General features: G+C 37.7%; 1 protein-coding gene across 1 annotated transcript in view; it reads right to left on the bottom strand.

Moving 5' to 3' along the window:
* Positions 1 to 19,962, bottom strand: part of LOC134677089 (ITG-like peptide) — a 70,377-nt gene extending 50,415 nt beyond the window's left edge. The window contains exons 1-3 of the mRNA XM_063535539.1: positions 19,935 to 19,962; positions 8,700 to 8,847; positions 3,371 to 3,512 (exon numbers count right to left, since the gene is read on the bottom strand). Of these exons, the coding sequence (XP_063391609.1) occupies positions 3,371 to 3,512; positions 8,700 to 8,847; positions 19,935 to 19,942 (298 nt within the window). The 5' untranslated portion in view covers positions 19,943 to 19,962. The remainder of the gene's footprint in view (positions 1 to 3,370; positions 3,513 to 8,699; positions 8,848 to 19,934) is intronic.
* Between the last annotated feature and the right edge of the window lie 221 nt (positions 19,963 to 20,183).

Below are 20,183 nucleotides of genomic sequence, written 5' to 3'. Positions count from 1 at the left end.
AAATGTTCTCTGAGAGTTTTACCCTTTCGTTAAAAGCGATGAATTATTTTGTTTAATCGCTTAGTGTAGGAGATAAGACAAATACCCATGGCAGCTTATAGGTAAAACCTTGGCACCATTCATAGCAATATAAATAATTTGGCCAAGTCCGAGATAGCTCGAGGCATTTAGTGTTCCGTACGGCTACCATCAGTTTGGCATTGACATAAACGATATCGTGAACGTAATTTACTTCCTATAGGTATATCTCTTTCGCACTAATATGTCAGTACGAGCGAGATGCATAGAAAGTAAATTACGTTCACGCCCACGGTAATAGCGTTTTATGTCAATGCCAAACTGATGGTAGCCGTACCGCTCGCATCGTTACATTTTACAGGGGTTGTTTGCCTGTTTTTAGGATACCGTATTCAACTACACACACAGAACAATAGTACAAAGTGTCTAAGTGCGAAGGCCGAAGGCCGAGCTTTAGCAAAATGTCATCGCTTTAGCACAGAGCAATAGTACAAGTGTCTAAATATGAAGGCCAAAGGCCGACCTCCGCGTAGCCCGAAGGCCCGAAGCGTCCAGGATGTCAGTGCTTTAACACAGAACAATAGTACAAGTGTCTAAATACGAAAGCCGAAGGCCGAGCTCCGCGTAGGGCCGAAGGCCCGAAGCGTCCAGGGTGTTAGTACTTAAACACAGAACAATAGTATAAGTATATCTAAATGCGAAGGCCGAAGGCCGAGCTCCGCGTAGGGCCGAAGGCCCGAAGCGTCCAGGCTGTCAGTTCTGTGTTTAACCACTGACATCTTGCAGGCTTCGGGCCTTCGGCCCTACGCGGAGCTCGGCCTCCGGCCTTCGCATTTAGACACTTGTATTAATTACCTGTGTTTAGAACTGACCTCCTGGATGCTTCGGGCTTTCGGCCCAATGCGACTTCAGCCTTTGGATCTTGCGACTTAGACACTTGTACTTAAAAATACTTGTAAAAGTTACTGGAGGCGCGCGTCTGTCGGACGCTTCGGATCTTCGAATCGCTCCTTCGGCCTTTGCATTTAGTTAGATTCTTGTACTATTGCTTTGTGTTTGAATACCGAAGTCGAGCATCTCGCGAATGCTTGATGTATTATAATAATTTAGAGTAAGGCTAAGCGCGCACCGCGATTTTTTGTCCTGCGATAATTTTGTCGCAGAAATGCAACGTATGTGTTTATATGTTAGTGCGCGCATATGCGACAAAAAAATCGCAGCGATTGTAAAATTGTGATTTGTCACATTTTTCCGCGATTGTTCGCGACGCGATTGTCGCAAAGTGATTGCAGCATGCGGAATTGTATGGCCCCGCGCGCACTATGATAATAAAATCGCACCCCGGCCGGACCTCGGTCGGCATTTCGCTCTCCAAACCCCAACATCTCGGCACCTGCATCTCCAATGGAGTCTCAAAATGAGACGCTAGATGTTGACCATTTAATTATGGAAATAGACGGGGATCACCTTTGTGTTATAAATGCTCAAAGTCATACAGCAATCGCATATTAAAGACACGTTTCATGACAAGCGACTGGTACGAAATCCATGTTGAGAATGAACAAATCGTCGACTTTTTCATCGCAGTGCGCGCAGTGAATTTTCTGCGATATACTTAGCGATATATTACAGCGCGATTCTAAAATCGTGTCGCAAAAATTAATATCGTGGTGCGCGCTTGGCCTATAATACCTTAAATGTATACTCCTTCAATTTGAATTTAGAACTCATTATTATTTTTATTTGATTTTGTTTCTAGTTCTATGCCGTATATATAGACTTTAGTATTATTTAGAACTGCTAAAAAACAAGATCGGCTTACTTTAAATATTTCGTCAATTTTACCTTTGTTTGTTTGTTTGTAACTGTGATATTTAACTGTCATATAGTATTAATGTCTTCCAAAAACAGTCTCGTAACAGGACTGAGGGGCTACCGCGAAAACCGAAATTCGCAATTTGCGGGGATCTTTCTCTTTTACTCCAATGAAGGCGTAATTAGAGTGACAAAGAAAAATGCTCGCAATTTGCGAACTTCTATTTTCGCGGTTATAGCCCTGAATCTTGTTGCTCACCGATCCGTTCAAAAATATACATAAGTACTGAATATAATTAATAGATATTATAATTATACAATTAATACAGAAATGTAATGGTACTTAATGAAAAGGAATATTGTGTATATTGTTTCGACGAATCAGATACTCTTAATAAAATCTATACATGAGGCCAAAGCTGTTCATAAATATTAAATGACTTTATTATCTCTATACGCCTTACTAACTCTATGTGTCCTATTGTGGAAAAAAACACAACGACAGTCAAGAACGGAATTCTTAATTAAAATTTTTCAGATTTTTGAGATGTTTAGTCCATTGGTTGGAAAGCCCGTTCGAAATTGAAACTTATTTGCAATATAATAAGGTCGTATTTTGTAGATCTCTCTCATACTTATAGTAGGCTATTGAGATAAAATTAAATATCCCACAAAAATAAGCAAGCAGAATTAAACTTTGTGTCAAAGACATAAGTCATAAATTTCAATGCCAAAGTTTTAACTAAGGATGTTTCTCGCCTAATATGAATTGACCAGTGTAAGCATCAGTTAGCTAGCCCTAAGCAACCAAAGGTCAAGCTGCAGTTGAAAAACTAATAAAGATAAAGTTAAGCTGATAATTTGCCCGCCGTCTCCATGCTTCTTTAAGTTGGGTATTGACTGGTCAGCTGCCTGTTAGCTATAGTTTTCGCGAAAATCGCCAGGACAGAGGTGAACATTTTTGTATGAAAACTTGCAACTTTAAATGCATTTTTTGACGAAATTATTGCAGTCTAAAATGAAGTCAAAATCAGTCCATCGACTCAATTTTTTGCAAGCTTTCTAATGGTACCCCACACGATTCTTACAAATGAAAAAAGTTTCAGCCTACCCCTCTCAACCCCCTAAATTTCCCCCTTTAATAAGAAATAAGCAGTTTTGACTTATTTACAATATGAGTGATGGTAATTGCTATAACTGTTCCAAATTTTAGGTATCTATGTCAAACGGTCTCTGAGAAAAACGTATTTAACTGATTTGCAAGACCGAAGTGATCCCATAAGTGTTCCGTAAACAAAGTTTTGTACGGAACACTAAAAATAACATAAAAGATAAAAAAGACCAGGAGTAAAACAACACAAAAGTAAATATGTCATTCCATTAAAAAAGTTAAGATTGTTCACAACTTATTTATGCTAATGAGAGAACGTCATGAGGCCTCGGCAGCACTCGATGTTGTTCGAGCACGCCGCGCTGTAGCAGTGCGCCGGCTCGGATCCCACGGCCTCGTAGGCCTCTAGAAACATCTAAAACATACCTGTCTCGAGGCACATGAGGCCTCGGCAGCATTCCCCGTTGGTCGAGCACGGCGCGCTGTAGCAGTGCGCTGGCTCATCCAGCACGTCGTCAATGCGATTACCCTCGAGGGCCTCGGCGTAGGCCTCCTCTGGGGGCACGTCCTGGTAAAACAAAAACTTTAAATTTTTATTGTGAACTTTACTGAAAAGCAGATGTTGTGTGTTACGCTGCGTCTTACGTAAGCGAACAACTCGCGACGCGGACCGGCGCGGCGCGGCGGGCCCAAGGCGTTCGCGTTCGCAACGAGATCGCCCACGTAGGACACTTCTATAGGTATCAAAGGATTGATTCACCCCGCGCCGCATCGCTTCGCTTCGCGTTTGCGTGTTGTTCGCCTACGTATTACGTTACAGGGACCTAAAGAACTTGACTGAGGACCACGAAAACTGGCGTGTACTCCATCGACAAGAGCCATGCTCTTAAATTATGATGATGATGAAATTCACGGTCTATATCGTTATTTATACAGAACTATAATTTCAAGTTAAAATGAATAAATAAAGTCAGAAAATATTACCTTGTACGGTCAAGAGATTTTATTTTTGTAACATTGGCAGACCATAGGTAATGAGATCCCTACCAATTTTTTTAGGGTTCCGTACCCAGAGGGTAAAACGGGACCCTATTACTAAGACTTCGCTGTCCGTCCGTCCGTCCGTCCGTCTGTCACCAGGCTGTATCTCACGAACCGTGATAGCTAGACAGTTGAAATTTTCACAGATGATGTATTTCTGTTGCCGCTATAACAACAAATACTAAAAACAGAATAAAATAAAGATTTAAATGGGGCTCCCATACAACAAACGTGATTTTTGACCAAAGTTAAGCAACGTCGGGAGTGGTCAGTACTTGGATGGGTGACCGTTTTTTTTTGCTTTTTTTTTGTTTTTGTTTTTTTGCATTATGGTACGGAACCCTTCGTGCGCGAGTCCGACTCGCACTTGCCCGGTTTTTTTATGTTAATTGTCGGTGTGGTGCCATAGCACGGAAATCTTACTAATATCACAGGATAAATAATAATACTAGCTACAGAAGACTCACTCTCTAACAAAACGCGTCTGTCACGATCAGCACAGATATGGCCGCTAGGTGGCGACAGCGCCACGCGCGGCTTATGGCAAACTCCAAAATTGGGGTCGAACGGATGTACTTTTAGCTACATGTAGCAAAGCGACGAAATCGCGGAGAGAGCCACGCCGGCTAATATCTATCTTAGTAATTTTGTCTCTCTGTCACCTCTTCACTCATGAACTACATATATGTACCTACTTACTTAAAGTATTTCAATAGAGTTCAAAATCACAGTCACGTCGTCAACATATATTATACTGAAATCGTTTTCAAACATTCCCTCGTAAATTACGTTTGCTGGACCCTTCCATTCCATTTAAGATATAATTCAAAACCCTTCTTATACCCTTCAGGGGTCCGATGGAATCTACTTTAAGGTACCTGGGTGAAGGGTACCTCAATGATGAGAAAGATTTCGATACAATATAGTATACTTGGGTATAGAGGATAACTCTATACCTCAATGATGGGAAATACTTCTTGATTTCGATACAATTATATATACCTACTTGTTTCTGCGACTCAGATATACAGGGTGTCCCAGAATTCGACGTTAAGCCGTAAACGGATGATAGACCAAGTCATAACAGTTATCATAAAAATACAAAAAAAAATCCAGCTCATGTTCTTTAAAAATTATGGTCACTTTAAAAATTCACTAAAAAATCCACACCCTGTAATGGTTCTTTAACTCTTGTTACTACAAATTCCATAATTTATTCTATTTTTTTTATTATTGTGTAATCTTGAATAATTACAGGTTGTGGATTTTTTAGTGAATTTTTAAAGTGACCATAATTTTTAAAGAACATGAGTTGGAATTTTTTTTGTATTTTTATGATAACTGTTATGACTTTGTCTATCATCCGTTTACGGCTTGACGTCGAATTCTGGGACACCCTGTACACCTAAAAATATAATTTTCCAGGAAAAATACAGAATTATGACATCATAGGGTGATATTTTCGTATTAAAGTTAGAACCCGTATAAATTTAGACCAACGCAACCTAAAATTAAATTATGACCGAACTTACTAAGAAAACGGAAAACTCCAAACAATTTCAGGATTACCGATGACGGCTCGATTCGAACTTTAAGATAGTACGTCAAATATTACATCTAGATACGATATGGATTGGATATATCAGTGTCAAAAGTAATGCTTCTTCAAACAACAACGGCCCAATTCTAGCTTAAAGATACGTCAAATATTACATCTAGATACGATATGGATTGGATATATCAGTGTCAAAAGTAACGCTTCTTCAAACAACAACGGCCCAATTCGAGCTTAAAGATACGTCAAATATTACGTCTAGATACGATATGGATTGGATATATCAGTGTCAAACGTAACGCTACTTCAAACAACAACGGCCCAATTCTAGCTTAAAGTTACGTCAAATATTACGTCTAGATACGATATGGATTGGATATGTCAGTGTCAAAAGTGACGTTTTTGTTTGAAGAAACTGACATATCTAAACCGGGAAACAGCAGACTGACATATCTAAATTCATATTTGAACGGGGAAACGGCAGAGAGCGGTTTGTTTTTATTTTATTTATAGTTTTAATTTTTATTTGTAAGTGTTAGTTGTAATTTTTTGTATCCTTTTTCGTAACTTTCCACGAATTACAGATTCTAGATTAAACTTTCTTCCATCAATTCTCATAACACTAAAATTAATCATATCGTATCTAGACGTAATATTTGACGTATCTTACAGTTCGAATCGGGCCGCTAGTCTAGGGCTAAAAATATTCCGCCATCAATATCTTGGCTATAATAGCTCGGTGTATTTTCTCCTTCGAAAGGTCAGATAACGGGTCGAATGATAATTGATCTTATATAACCTTTGCCCTTTTAATAGATACGATGTTATTTAATATTAGACTTGATCAGATATCGAAGATTCTAGGAATTGTAAGTATATAAATAAAGTCTAAAAAAAAACGTGCCTCGGAAAATGAGTAAGTATGCTCTAAAAGATGGCGACACCTTAAATTATATTTAAATTTTAACACATATCATTGAAAGAACATGAGTCAAATTATATGCCATTCTAAAAAATATATAAAAAATATTTATCCATTTTAATAGAAATATCAATATTCTGACGGCGAGGACTCAGTTAAGCGGTCGGTCTATAGGCGTGACTCGTAAAAGGAGTAAAACTACCGTATTTGTGGCAGAGGGGGTAGCGCAACTATGCTATCTCTGGAGGATTCCTAATCTGACTTCAACCCTCCGTAACTAATACATGAGACACTTCATCACAGCCAGATTCACTACACATCTTTACCTCTCCCTGGGGAACTGACCCGTATAAGTCTCCCCTGCAGATTTAATGTCCTACACAAGGCATATTTGAGTAGCCTAGTGGCCTAGCGGTGAGAGCGTGCGACTTGCAATCTGGAGGTCGCGGGTTCAAACCCCGGTTCGTACCAATGAGTTTTTCGGAACTTATGTACGAAATATCATTTGATATTTTCCAGTCGCTTTTCGGTGAAGGAAGACATCGTGAGGAAACAGGTCTAATCCCAGTAAGGCCTAGTTTACCCTCTGGGTTGGAAGGTCAGATGGCAGTCGCTTTCGTAAAAACTAGTGCCTACGTCAAATCATGGGATTAGTTGTCAAGCGGACCCCAGGCTCTCATGAGCCGTGGCGAAATGCCGGGATAACGCGAGGAAGAAGAAGTCAAGGAATATTTGAGTACACATAACCATATTATTTATTCTGTGACTTAACACTGAAGGGATTTTGAGATTACCGCCGAATGAACCTTGACATTAAGTGACATTGCCGAGAAATCAAACTTATCGTGACTTGACTGGATTACCAGTTTGAACTTGGAATGAGTTTTCGAATGCTGAACACGGTTGTTATAAGGGTGGAAATTCTTTTAATAAATATTGTTTTAGGTTTTGTTCCAGAAACTTAAGTTATAGAATACTGTTGCGAACGGAACCTTTATTTGTATTTGTATAAACATAATGCAGTAGCTAAACGCAGCCGTCGGGCTCGGCTAGTATTTGGAAGCTTTTTCTAAAGCACCAATAGGAGCTCTCCGTATCGCGGCCAATTAGAGGCACCTAAATCTAAACCACCATTTTGTACTGTTCAAATTATGCAAATGACTCTTTCATCAGCCTCCACACAATTATCACACCACTTCTGCATTGAACCTTGTAAACCAGTACTTTGGAAAATTATAATAGTTTACTTCAAATCGAAGCTTTTTATTTGAATCGTGGAGATCCTGACCTGCACGGCGGCTACAAATACAACACAAATACTGACTCCGACAACGTATTTAGCGTATATTATTTAATTTATACCATGTATCTTAAGGCACTTAAATAAAAGGAAACAAATGATGATGTTACGTTTATTAATTATTGATTAAACATCAACTGGCTTAAGAAGCCGTTTGAGAGTAGATTTAGTTAAATCTTTTTTCAAATATTTTCGGGTCGTTACATTTATGAATTATTGATTAAACAACCAAATACAAAACCACCTGGATCAGTAATCAGTAATCAGTGTATTTATTGCTTTCATAGGTCATACAGGTTGGTACATTGTATTGGTTCAGCTATGAAACCCTGTAGGGCACTGCAATATAACTTAAATCTAACTTAATAACTATTGCTTAAGGCTATCTCTTATAAAAATTTTTTTAATAACCATACGATCATGCATCACATTATATTCATATATAAGTATATACAGTTACAATTTTTTTTTTTAAGTTGAGATATCTAAACTAAACTACTATATTAAATACTATTCTGATACTCTCGATCTGTCACTGAACGACCTGACTTTAACCTACATTATTTGATCATGTAATGTTTTCATCTACCCTCAATTGGCTTAAGAAGCCATTTGAGAGTAGATTTAGTTAAATCTTTTTTCAAAACCTAAATATACAGACTCTATTTCAGGTTAGATCAAACACTTAAAATTCAGGCTTCGTCCTTTATTTTTGCCGACGGGTGGATTGGTTTTTATGTGTCTACGTTCAAAATTATTATGCGTAGGTAATCGCTACTTTGTGATTTTACGTAAGAACTATGAAAATCCCCCCTCCCTCTTGTTCTTGTAAGAAAAAATAAGATATTATATTCCACCCCCTTCCTCCCCTAAATCGTTTTACGTAGTAAATAAATGGCGCCTAAGCAATTTTTCATTTTCTTTTTTTTTTACTTACCTGGCCATAGGCGTAGTGGCGGTACGGGCCGCGTCCGTACCCGAGGTTAGCCAACATGTCAGAGCTGAAGCGGTTGAACAGTCCGCCCCAGCAGTGCACCGTGGCTAGCCCACACACGATCAGGAACGCGCTCAGGGGCATCGTGGCACTGTGGACAAGACAGAACAAGTGTTTTTATATGAAAATATGGAAAAAGTTACGCTTCCGGCAGAAATTGAACCCGCAACCTCCGCAAACCGTGCGTTTGCTCTTAACCAATTGAGCTACGGAAACCTACCAGGACATCGCAAATATTTCCATTCCTTCCCTTATGTATATGTCGGCGGCCGATCGTAAGATCAGGCAGATCGTAATGTTTTGACGATAGTGACATTAAACCAATATAGGTATAGGTAGGAATAGCTTCGTTAGGTTGCTTTAGATGCCCGAAGGGCAAACTGCCCAGAAATAGGAGCCCCGCGTATAGCGGGCATCCGTCGACTCAGGGAACGGGTCACAGATTTTCACGTTTCAATATATGCCTACGAATTTCACGATATGCCTGATCTTACGATCGGCCGCCGACATATATATATATTTTTTTTTTTAGAAATTTAATTCAGGCAACAAGGCCCATATTACAAATACCTTACAGACTAACATACATAATGTATTTTATAAACTTAAACCTAATATAAGTATACACGCCTTTGGGGAGGCGTGAAGAAAAAGTGTTAATAATATGGGTATTTGACTTAAAACTGTACCATTTACATATTTTTTCGAAAAACCATCAACTTTTGGGTTGTTTCTACTCAGAATCACGAGGTCTATCGATTTAAAAATAAAAAACTGCGTAAAAAAAAAATGTCAGTTTTGTAACGCATTTTCACATACATTTTGTATGGACCGTTCCATGAAAATATTTTCCAGAGAGAAAAATGGGGACTTTGTATGGAGAAGCGGCCGTCCTCTTTTCTCTTAAAGTTACAAGAATTTTAGAAACAAATTTAATATTTGTAATTTTTGTAACGAAATAGATTTTACAAACGAAACATGTAATCCTAAACGTATTTAAGAGGCCATCAACGTGCTCACTAGCGCCACTGTTAAATGATCGTGATTATTTAAATTTAACGGTAGGTATTAAACAGGGAGTCACTACGTACTGCATTTTGTATTTAAGTACATTTTGAATACATCAAAAAACAACGGGTTGCACTCCGGGAGTGCCGACAGAAGTGAAAACTCAATGACTAGTCCAAAATGTCTGCAGCACTATGTATAATTGACATATCCTCCTTTCTATTGAAAAGCTTTAGTTCCGAAATTGCTGGTCAGTGAGCTTGTTTAAAATTCGAAATTCAAATTTGTAGAGTTAATTGTTTAAAATTCGAATAGAAATTGTAATGTTACCTTGCAGACCTCGCATCTAAATATATTTGGTCATGATACTCATGATATTTTGAGTTTTATTTACCAGTACTAGAGTTCACTTTTATTAGCGATTACATCAAGATGTAGCTTTATTGAATTATATTCTAGTGATATAAAGTTAGAATGTAACTGTGAGATCCTCGTATTTCAACACGTACAAGATTAGAACCTTTTTCATGTAATGTCATTGAGTTTTTCTTTATTGATTTAAATGCCATCTAAATGAGTGGCCATCTAAACGTTACGGTCACGTGATAGCTGTCTCGAGTTTTTATCATTTTTTCCCCACCTCATAAAGTGCTCAGCGCCGCTAAAGAAGTTTTCACTTCAACAATTTTTTTATGTTGCTGGATTCGTCAATCTATACGTCCAAAGTTAAAACGGCCGTTTCTGAGTTCATAGATATTCGAATCCAGCAACACAAAAACTAGTTTGATGTATTCAAAAGGTACTTAAATACAAAATACAGTACGTAGCGGCCCCCTTTTTAAATACCTGTCGTTAAATTTAAGTAATCACGATTATTTAGCAGTGGCGCTAGTGTGCATGTTGATGGGCTCTTAAGTCAGAGACACATAACTATTATGACAAGAAGCAGACGGTGTAATCCAAAATTCATTATTCATACATAACTATGCCATCCAATCTCATAACCTAATCCTCAGTAACCCCGTAAGCCTCGAAACATGACCCTATATCAAGGTTTCCCATTAAGCGTTATTGCTGTAATTTGTGACACTGATGATCTTGTAAGCCGGGATATTGATGACGCCATCTTGGTTAAATATAGCAGCGAATAGAAACAGGCGTTTGCGGTAATTCATATTTATTAAAACCAAAATATTACTTTGCTTATCCGCGAAAAGATAACGTGCTAGACTAGACAATCAGTGCTATAACCCGTTATGCCTCCTCTACACGATGGGCCAGCGCCGGCCACTCCAAGGGACGCAGTCATGCGGTAGAATGAGATAGCCACATCACTTGCTCCCTCTAACGCATAAATGCGTCACTTGGAGTGGCCGGCGTTGGCCCAACGTGTAGAGGAGCCATTATACTTACTTGCGTATTGGTAACATTCCATTTCTAACCGCAGCTGCACTACCGGTACTGAACGCGTCGCTGTCATTGTCAATTTCCAGAGTAAAATGAACAGTAGTACAGCTGTCGTTAGAAATGGACTGTCACCTTATTTTTTTTACATGCATTTACATAAAATCCAGGAGAGAAAAAATCCAGGTGGGAAAATAGGCACTAAGTTTATATGGGCAAGCGTTCCCTTATCTAAAAGTTTAAACTTTCACGTTTTGAACACAATTAACTCACATTTATAGATGGGTCTAACGCGAATTTGGTTACATATCAGAATACCGAAAACTGATTTACCTAATGTTGAATCACCTATGCTTGATTCACCTATTTTTAAATTACTTATCGATCAATTTACCTAAACATTGACTGACCTAGTTTATAATACCTAAGCTTAAATAACCTAATGGACGAAACACCTAATGCACGATGTACCTAATGCACGTTTTACCTATTGCACGTTTCACCTAAAGCTATTATACCTAATGCGCGAATCACCTATAGCTGATATACCTAATGGACGATACACCTAAAGCTGATATACCTAATGAACGATGTACCTAAACTTGATTTACCTAATGGACGAAATACCTAAAACTGTTAAACCTATCGCACGAAACACCTAAAGTTGATATACTTCCTGCACGAATTACCTAATGTCGATATGCCTAATTCACGGAATACCTAAAGTCTATATACCTAGAACAAAATTCATATCATTTTGCCGAATGATCAAGTGGCAATTCCACCCAATAATTCGTATGATTTCCCAATCTTTCAGTAGAAACTGTTTGTTCGGATAACAACTTAAAAATACACTTTTTGAAACGCTACTTTTTAGGTAGTAGAATGATTTTGTAAGTCTGATACAAAATTAGTTATCTTATCCTATCTTATCAAAAACTTAATTTTTGTAAGTTAACATTATGACGATGAAATAAAAGTCTGTTTTGGCACTGTTTGGTCGCAGTTAACCTAACACGCTCCTCCTCGCTTTACTCGTCGTCGCACCTATCTCGACTCTGGCAAATGAGTAGACCTTATATTATAATAAAAAATAGTTAGCCAATTGAATGATTTGGATAAAAAATGTATACTAAATGTTGTATGTCTTAGTAATATTCTACTAAACAATAATTATATTTTTTTTAGGTACATATTTCATTCATTAAGCGCATCGACTTCAGGTATTTCGTGCATTAGGTGTTTCGAATTTAGGTATTTCGTTCATTAGGTATGTTAACTTTAGGTAATTCGATGATTAGGTATACCGACTTTAGGTAATTCGTGCAGTAGGTATGTTAGCTTTAGGCAATTCGATCATTAGGTATACCGAGTTTAGGTATTTCGTGCATTAGGTATATCAACATTAGGCGTTTCGTGTGTTAGGTATATTAGCTTTAGGTATTTCGAGTATTAGGTGTTTCAACTTTAGGTGAATCGAGCATAGGTATTCTGAGCTTCTCTCTTTGGTCGGTCCCTCATGTCTGAGGATCGTGGTCAGTATCAGGGTTGCATCTGGAGCGGATGATCTGTCTCCACCGGTTTCTGTCCAACGCGTCTCTGACGACCGTGTAGAAAGCAGAGGATGATTCTGAGCTTAGGTAAACCAATTGTAGGTGAAACGTGCAATAGGTAATTCGTTCATTAGGTGTTATGAGCTTAGGTTAATTGATCATTAGGTATTTAAAAAAATAGGTGAAACGAGCATAGGTGATTCAACATTAGGTAAATCGATTTTCGGTATTCTGATATGTAACCGCGAATTTTATTCAATTACCTTGATTTACCGACGTTTCGACACAGGTTTCACTGGTCGTGGTCGCGGCTGACTGATCTCCCAGCAAAATGTCAAAACAGAGATTTGTGCAACTACCCGACGAAAAGTGTATGGAAAAGTTTGGGGTAGACGGTAGACATCACATTTTTTAAATTTTGCTGGGACATCAGTCAGCCGCGACCACGACCAGTGAAACCTGTGTCGAAACGTCGGTAAATGAAGGTAATTGAATAAAATTCGCGTTAGACCCGTCTATAAATGTGAGTTAATAAAAGCCGAAAAATCCCCCAAGCTGGAAACATCTAAAATAATCCACGAAGCCTTTCTGAAGGACAATAAACTTCACTTCCCGTTCGTTAAGCGGCTTAATTGGGCGATGTTAATTTGTACTTCTTAAGGACATTTTTTGAAGATGTTAGATATTTTAATTAAAAACTTTCGAGCATAATATTTTCGTCATTGTTTTCTATCAAGTGAAATTATACCTTTTCATCATCATCATCATCATCATCTCAGCCTATATACGTCCCACTGCTGGGCACAGGCCTCCTCTCGAGCGCGAGAGGGCTTGGGCTATAGTGCCCACGCTAGCCCAATGCGGATTGCGGACTTCACATACACCTTTGAATTTCTTCGCAGATGTATGCAGGTTTCCTCACGATGTTTTCCTTCGCCGAAAAGCGACTGGTAAATATCAAATGATATCTTTTACACTTTTTTAATTATGATTGAAATCTGCCCTATAAATATATTCTATTTTCCGTGTAATTTTATTTAATGGCATTGTTCCTTGAATAACTAGAAATATAATATAAAAACAACAATTTTGCGTTAGCCTACTCTTAATAAAAAATGTATTGTACAAAGGCCTTACAATACAATATGTTTTTATGCTAATTTCCTTGGTATTCTGTAATAAGTGCTCGCCGGGCCAGCGAGCGTGAAACTGGAACGCTTTTAATTTCCCCCAATTACCTCGCTTAACGAAGAGGAATGTCTTAAAAGGAACTTGCTAACCATATATAAGGAAATATGGAAAATATGAATTTTTGTCTTGTACTTTATGTAAGATTTTTATAAAATAATAAGAAGTAAGTTTCGGCAGGCCTATGGAACTCTCCGCGCGAGCTCGGATTAATACCTACGAATCTGCTCCCGTTCACAGTAGAAAAGCAAGCCAGTTGGTTGCCACACGCGCTCACGTACGCACGTCACCGCGCGTGGCACTGTCAATTTTTACGATAGTTACAAGCTACGTAGTAGGTACCTACCTACTATTGAATTTCTTTAATTTAAACATGTAATGTTTATTATGTATGACAAATGTATAGTTTTTTTTGCTACCTATTTGAAATAGGTAGCAAATTTTTAAATTATTTTGGTAAATGTTTATTTTAACGACAGTAAGTTAACTTTACACCGGAAAGTTCCTACTCATTTTTGCTCTGGTTAACTTATAATTAATTACCTGTATTCATGGGTTTTATATTATTTTTCTTTATTGTGTAACATTAATCTCTATCTGGCTTTAAATTACACGAAGTTTTAAAACTAATTCTTGCTGGGATTATTGCGCGGTTTATAAAACGGTGTAAACACTGCGGTTACTGCAGGGACAGGGACCTTTTAAAATGACTATTTCGCAAACACGCGTAATCGGAATATTAGGTATAATTTAAGATTTAGCTTTCCTTTTATTTCACTCCGCTGTTTAAGTAGGTATTTATTTATCATTTCTAAGCATCAGCAACCCTAGCGTTGTGCCGGTGCGCGCGGTGCGGGTAGCGGCGCGTTGAAGGTCACTCCATTGTATTTTTGTGTAGGTATCAAAACGGTAGGTATTTGCGTTTTGTTTGAGAGATAAGTATCTGTTCGTAAGAACTATTATATAATCTGTGACCGCGTCTGTTTGTGTCTATGTATGTTCGCGATAAACTCAAAAACTACTGAACGGATTTTTATGCGGTTTTCACCTGTCAATAGAGTGATTCTAGAGGAATCTTTAGGAGTATTTTGTAAAGGTTTTGAGTAACCCACGCGAAGCAGGGGCGGGTCGCTAGTAAAGAACAAAATGAGCAATTAAGAAACCACTCGAGACCTCTGTGCATGGCTGTTCTGGGAGTGCTTAGCCTTTTAAAAGAACAATTTTGAAAGTAGAATAAAAGTTTAATAATACAACGCTTTGCATAATTGCTCCATAAAATATTTTTATAGCATTTTTTACCTACGACTTTAATTTTGGGAATGCAAGAAAATTCTAATTTTAATTAAATTAGATTGTACTTTTTTTAAGCGAATTGGCAAACTGTGGAAGTTTTATTACTAAAATGAGACAAATTTAAATAAATATTTTATTTTAAATAATTGAATAATAACATTCGTATTTAAATTTCACGACCCGGACCTGCTGAGAAAATTTTAAATGTATATGGAGAGAAGCAAACCAAAAATAGAATGTGCATTTTTATACAAGAAGCAAACGAGTAGATGGACGAATTGTTTTTTATATAGTGGCGGCAAACGACCAAACGAGCAGACGAATCGATACCATACCTAGATAATTTACAGAGATGGCAGAGATTTTTTTTGACAATATTATAAGTATCAAGCGGGAGGCGATGACTGACGATATTTGTTCCTGGCTCGCGTGGCTCACTCCGCGATTTCGTCGCTTTGCTGCAGGTAGCTAAAAGTACCTACATCCATTCCACACCAATTTTGATGGCTATAGCCATAAGCCGCGCGCTGTCGCCACCTAGCGTTCATATGTCCTAATCGTAACAGACGCGTTTTGTTAGGTAGTGAATCTTCTGTAGCTAGCTAGTACATACTATTATTTATTCTGTTTTAATTTATTTAGTTAATTATATACTTAATTTTAATAATAGTTTGTATAAGTTTTGTTATTTATTCTGTGCCGTGATTGTAGAAATCACGTCAGAATTTATCGCGGCTAACGTTGATTGAGGTATCCTAACATCCCCTAGGGACCGAGATCTAATCTCCCTCATGAAACGTCTAGGTTTTGCCTTCTTCTGCTATTTTTAGCTTTATGTCACGCTTGAAAAGTGGGAAATACGTTGAAGTACCTACAGGCACAGAATAAATAATAGTACTAGGTACAGAAGACTCCCTAACAAAACGCGTCTGTCATGATCAGCACAGATATGGCCGCTAGGTGGCGACAGCGCCACGCGCGGCTCATAAGAGTCATAAGCCATAGCAAACCCCAAAATTGGTGTGGAACGGATGTACTTTTAGCTACCTGTAGCAAAACGACGAAATCGCGGAGTGAGGCACGCCTGGTCCCAGTTAGTTTTTATTGGGTTTATTTGTTGTTAATAAGCTAACATGCCTTCTCGTACAGTACGCCATTAGTTTCAAACTATATAAATATCCAAGTAAGATTAAATAGTTTGAAATGATACGGTACATTATTCAGACAGTTTATGAAACTTTCCTTAAGTTATCCCTCGAGGCAGTGATCTGATCTTGTACATAAATGGAATTTAGCCTTTTGTCCTTTCTGAAGGACTGATTTGTAGAATATGTTTGAGATTTTTTGAAGGTCACTCGGCACCAAAAGTTATTACTTGAATTTACTTGTATTTCTAAACTTTGAGATTCTGTGCCTTAAGGTACTAAAATTACTAACAAATCTTGAGCCCGATTCTGATTAAAACCTTGTTATAGTTTTGATCGTATTTTGATACGGCTTGAAGATTGCTCACACTTATGGGTGCAATGGTGCATGCGAAATGATCTGAAAGTCTTGAGTGACATGCGCGCCAATCACCCACTACGTCCCACTGCTGGGCACAGGCCTCCTCTGCGCGATAGGGATTGGGCTACAGTCCCTACGCTACCCCAATGCGGATTGGGGACTTCATACACCTTTGAATTTCTTCGCAGAAGTATGCAGGTTTTATCACGATGTTTTCGTTTACCGAAAAGCTAGTGGTAAATATCGAATGAATCATTAATATAAATAAATAATAAATAAATATTATAGGACATTCTTACACAGATTGACTAAGTCCCACAGTAAGCTCAAGAAGGCTTGTGTTGTGGGTACTCAGACAACGATATATATAATATACAAATACTTAAATACATAGAAAACACCCATGACTCAGGAACAAATATCTGTATCATCATACAAATAAATGCCCTTACTGGGATTCGAACCCAGGACAATCGGCTTCGCAGGCAGGGTCACTACCCACTAGGCCAGACCGGTCGTCAAAGGATCATTGTACATAACTTCCGAAAAACTCATTGGTACGAGCCAGGATTTGAACCCGCTCCGGATTGAAAGTCGGACGTCATATCCCCTCGGCCACCACCGCTTTACCAATTCTGTTACAAGCAGTAATATTTGAATCGGCCTCGTCATTTCATAAATAATTCTGATACAAATATTAAATATTTTTCCTTAAGGAAAAAAAATAATATTCAAGGTATCGAGTTTCCTAAGACTGAACCATAAAAATCGGGATCTAAGAAAATCAAATTATGAAGCTGATTTCAGGAATTAATGAATTTTCCTTATCATTTTTAGGGTTCCATACCCAAAGTATAAACGGGACCCTATTACGAAGACTCCACTGTCCGTCTGTCTGTCTGTTACCAGGCTGTATCTCATGAAACGTGATAGCTAGATAGTTGAAATTTTCCACAGAATTTGACAGATTTCTGTTTCCGCTATAACAAAAAATACTAGAAAGTACGGAATCCTCGGTGAGCGAATCCGACTCTCACTTGTTCGGTTTTTTATTTAATAAATAAGCACGGTTTACACAAAATCTTTATTGGCAAATCACATTATAAGCGCCATATATCCACAACACCTTTTTACAACACATACATATACTTAGTATAAAATTCGAGATGTTTATAATACGAGTATACCTATAGTAAAAAAGGCTTTCCCCTACATTAAAATTTTTCATGATCAAGTCGAAAGACATTGTTAAATTTTAAAATCGAACTATCCTTTAGAAATGTCGAATCATTTTATTGTTGCATTACGCTATCCTAACAAACATTGAAATTTCGGTCAAAAAGTCTTTCAAAACCAGTTTTTTTAAATTAAAAGTCTAAATAAAATAGATTACGGCGAATAAATTGAATGGAAAATTTTATAATAGCAATTTCCCTTAGAAATGACAATAAATTTTCTACAACACGTTGTACCCACATAACCACGCATTTAAATCTGACGGTGTTCTGCCTTTTCGCAGAACTATCTTTGGCGGAATTTAATTTGCCAACCAACGTTTCGCCGACGTTTCACTTTGACAACTAACGATTAGCAAATTTTTGTATGACAACGTTTCAATTGGTAGAATTATTGTATAGCAGATTATTATAACGCCTCTAAACTTTTGGGAGACTTATCATTTGTCAAATCTTTCACTTGGTCGAACAACTCTTGGACGAATAACGTTTCGTTGAAGCTACAGTTCGCTTTTCATACATTAGACAAGTTACAAATAAGAAAAAGATACATACCAAAAAATCAAAAATTAATTTTTAAAATGTATATTTTAATATTTGAAGCCAGTGGCAGCGAGCGAGCGAAGCGAGCGAGCAAGACCTTCCTGGGCAGAGCCGACTTGGACATGGTTAGGTTAGAAGACTAAGGCGGGAGCTTGCTCCCGCCTTAGTCTTCGAGGTTATTTTTTTTTCAACAACCTAAAAAACGTAATTACACAGTAACTTCCGGGTCAAATATCCCAACTTTCGTGTCAAATATCTCGGCCATTTTTGATTTTAGAGAAAAGTTATTCCTACAAAACGGCCCCCCTTTGGCACAGTCTGACCAAATGAAACAATTGGTAGACAATAAACAACTAAGTGTATATTATGCCAACTAAAACATTCTACGACATGAAAGTTGGCATTTTGAAAATAGGCATTATAAAACACAGACCAAACGTTTAGTTGGTAACTGTGCGGTTGGCAAATAAAAAAAAACCATTTGATAATTTGGGAAATGAAAATTCGGCGAAATGAAATTCCGCCAAACGTGAGTTGGGAAGTGATAATCGGCCATACCATTTTCGGCGATAAATAAGAGAACCAAATCTGACAGACTTGGAAACAATCAACTGCTTAGTTTTCATCATTCTTTCTGACCTTTTAATCCTATAGTTCGTTTTTTTTAGCATTAGAAAAAAGGTAAACAATCATGATATGACTTTTAATTGAAAAACACGTTTTAAAAACAAGTCACGGCAAATATAAACAATTATGAATCGAATACGATCATTTATATTCTTCTGCTTTCATAATTAATAGTTACTGATTTTTAAAAAGCGTTTTTCAATTAAAAGACATGTCAAGATCACTTACCTTCTTTCTGACGCGAAAAACGAACGAAATAAATCGATTGAAGCTAAAAATAAACAATTAACCTCCTACAGCTCACGGTACCAGAATAAGTTCGATGAAATTTAAAGTGTGTTCTATTACACAGAGTTGCAATTGTTTTGTTTTATTAAAATTTAAAATAAAACATAATCAACCCATAGATTACAATTTCACTGGCAAAGGAAATTGGGCACTTCTATTTAAAGTTGTACCTCCGCATTTTAGACTTTGGAATGTTTATGTTATTTCCACTAGGAATCACGAGCCCTTTCGATCATAATACAAGAAAAAAAGTGTCTTTAAAATTTTATAAAAAAAATTCTTGTCCATTTTGTAACGGTCATAGAAGGTTGTATTGAAAACCGTAACCAAACGGACCAAATGTTTTGGGGACACATTTTTTCTCAGTAAAAATGGAAAAATCTCGTGATTCTGAGTATATAGAAATAATATAAAAATTCTAATAATATAAAAACTTTTGGTACTTTAAATAGAAATACCCAATTATTACTTGTATGACTGCCTTAGGTTAGGCGAATAAATCGGACAGATAATACACAGTGTATTGTACTCACCGATACATGGTGTGGCCTGGAGCGGGTCTGAAGGTGGACTGGATCTATATCGGGGGGTCTGCGCCGCGCATAGGGGTGGGTTTTCAGTGGGCGGCGTGGGGTGCGATCGGGGATGCGATTTTTAGTCGCAATACGCAATTCCGTCCTTATGGAAATATGGGCCGTGCCCAGGGCCCCCATCCTCAGGGGGCCCCGAAGGACAGACAGTAACAGTATACTTGATTACCCAATTCCATAATAAATAGAAGA

Source organism: Cydia fagiglandana, chromosome 25 (assembly GCF_963556715.1).
Source record: "Cydia fagiglandana chromosome 25, ilCydFagi1.1, whole genome shotgun sequence".
Taxonomy (NCBI): Eukaryota; Metazoa; Arthropoda; class Insecta; order Lepidoptera; family Tortricidae; genus Cydia; species Cydia fagiglandana.
Note: the sequence above shows the minus strand (reverse complement) of the source record. Positions and strands in the feature narration are given on the sequence as shown.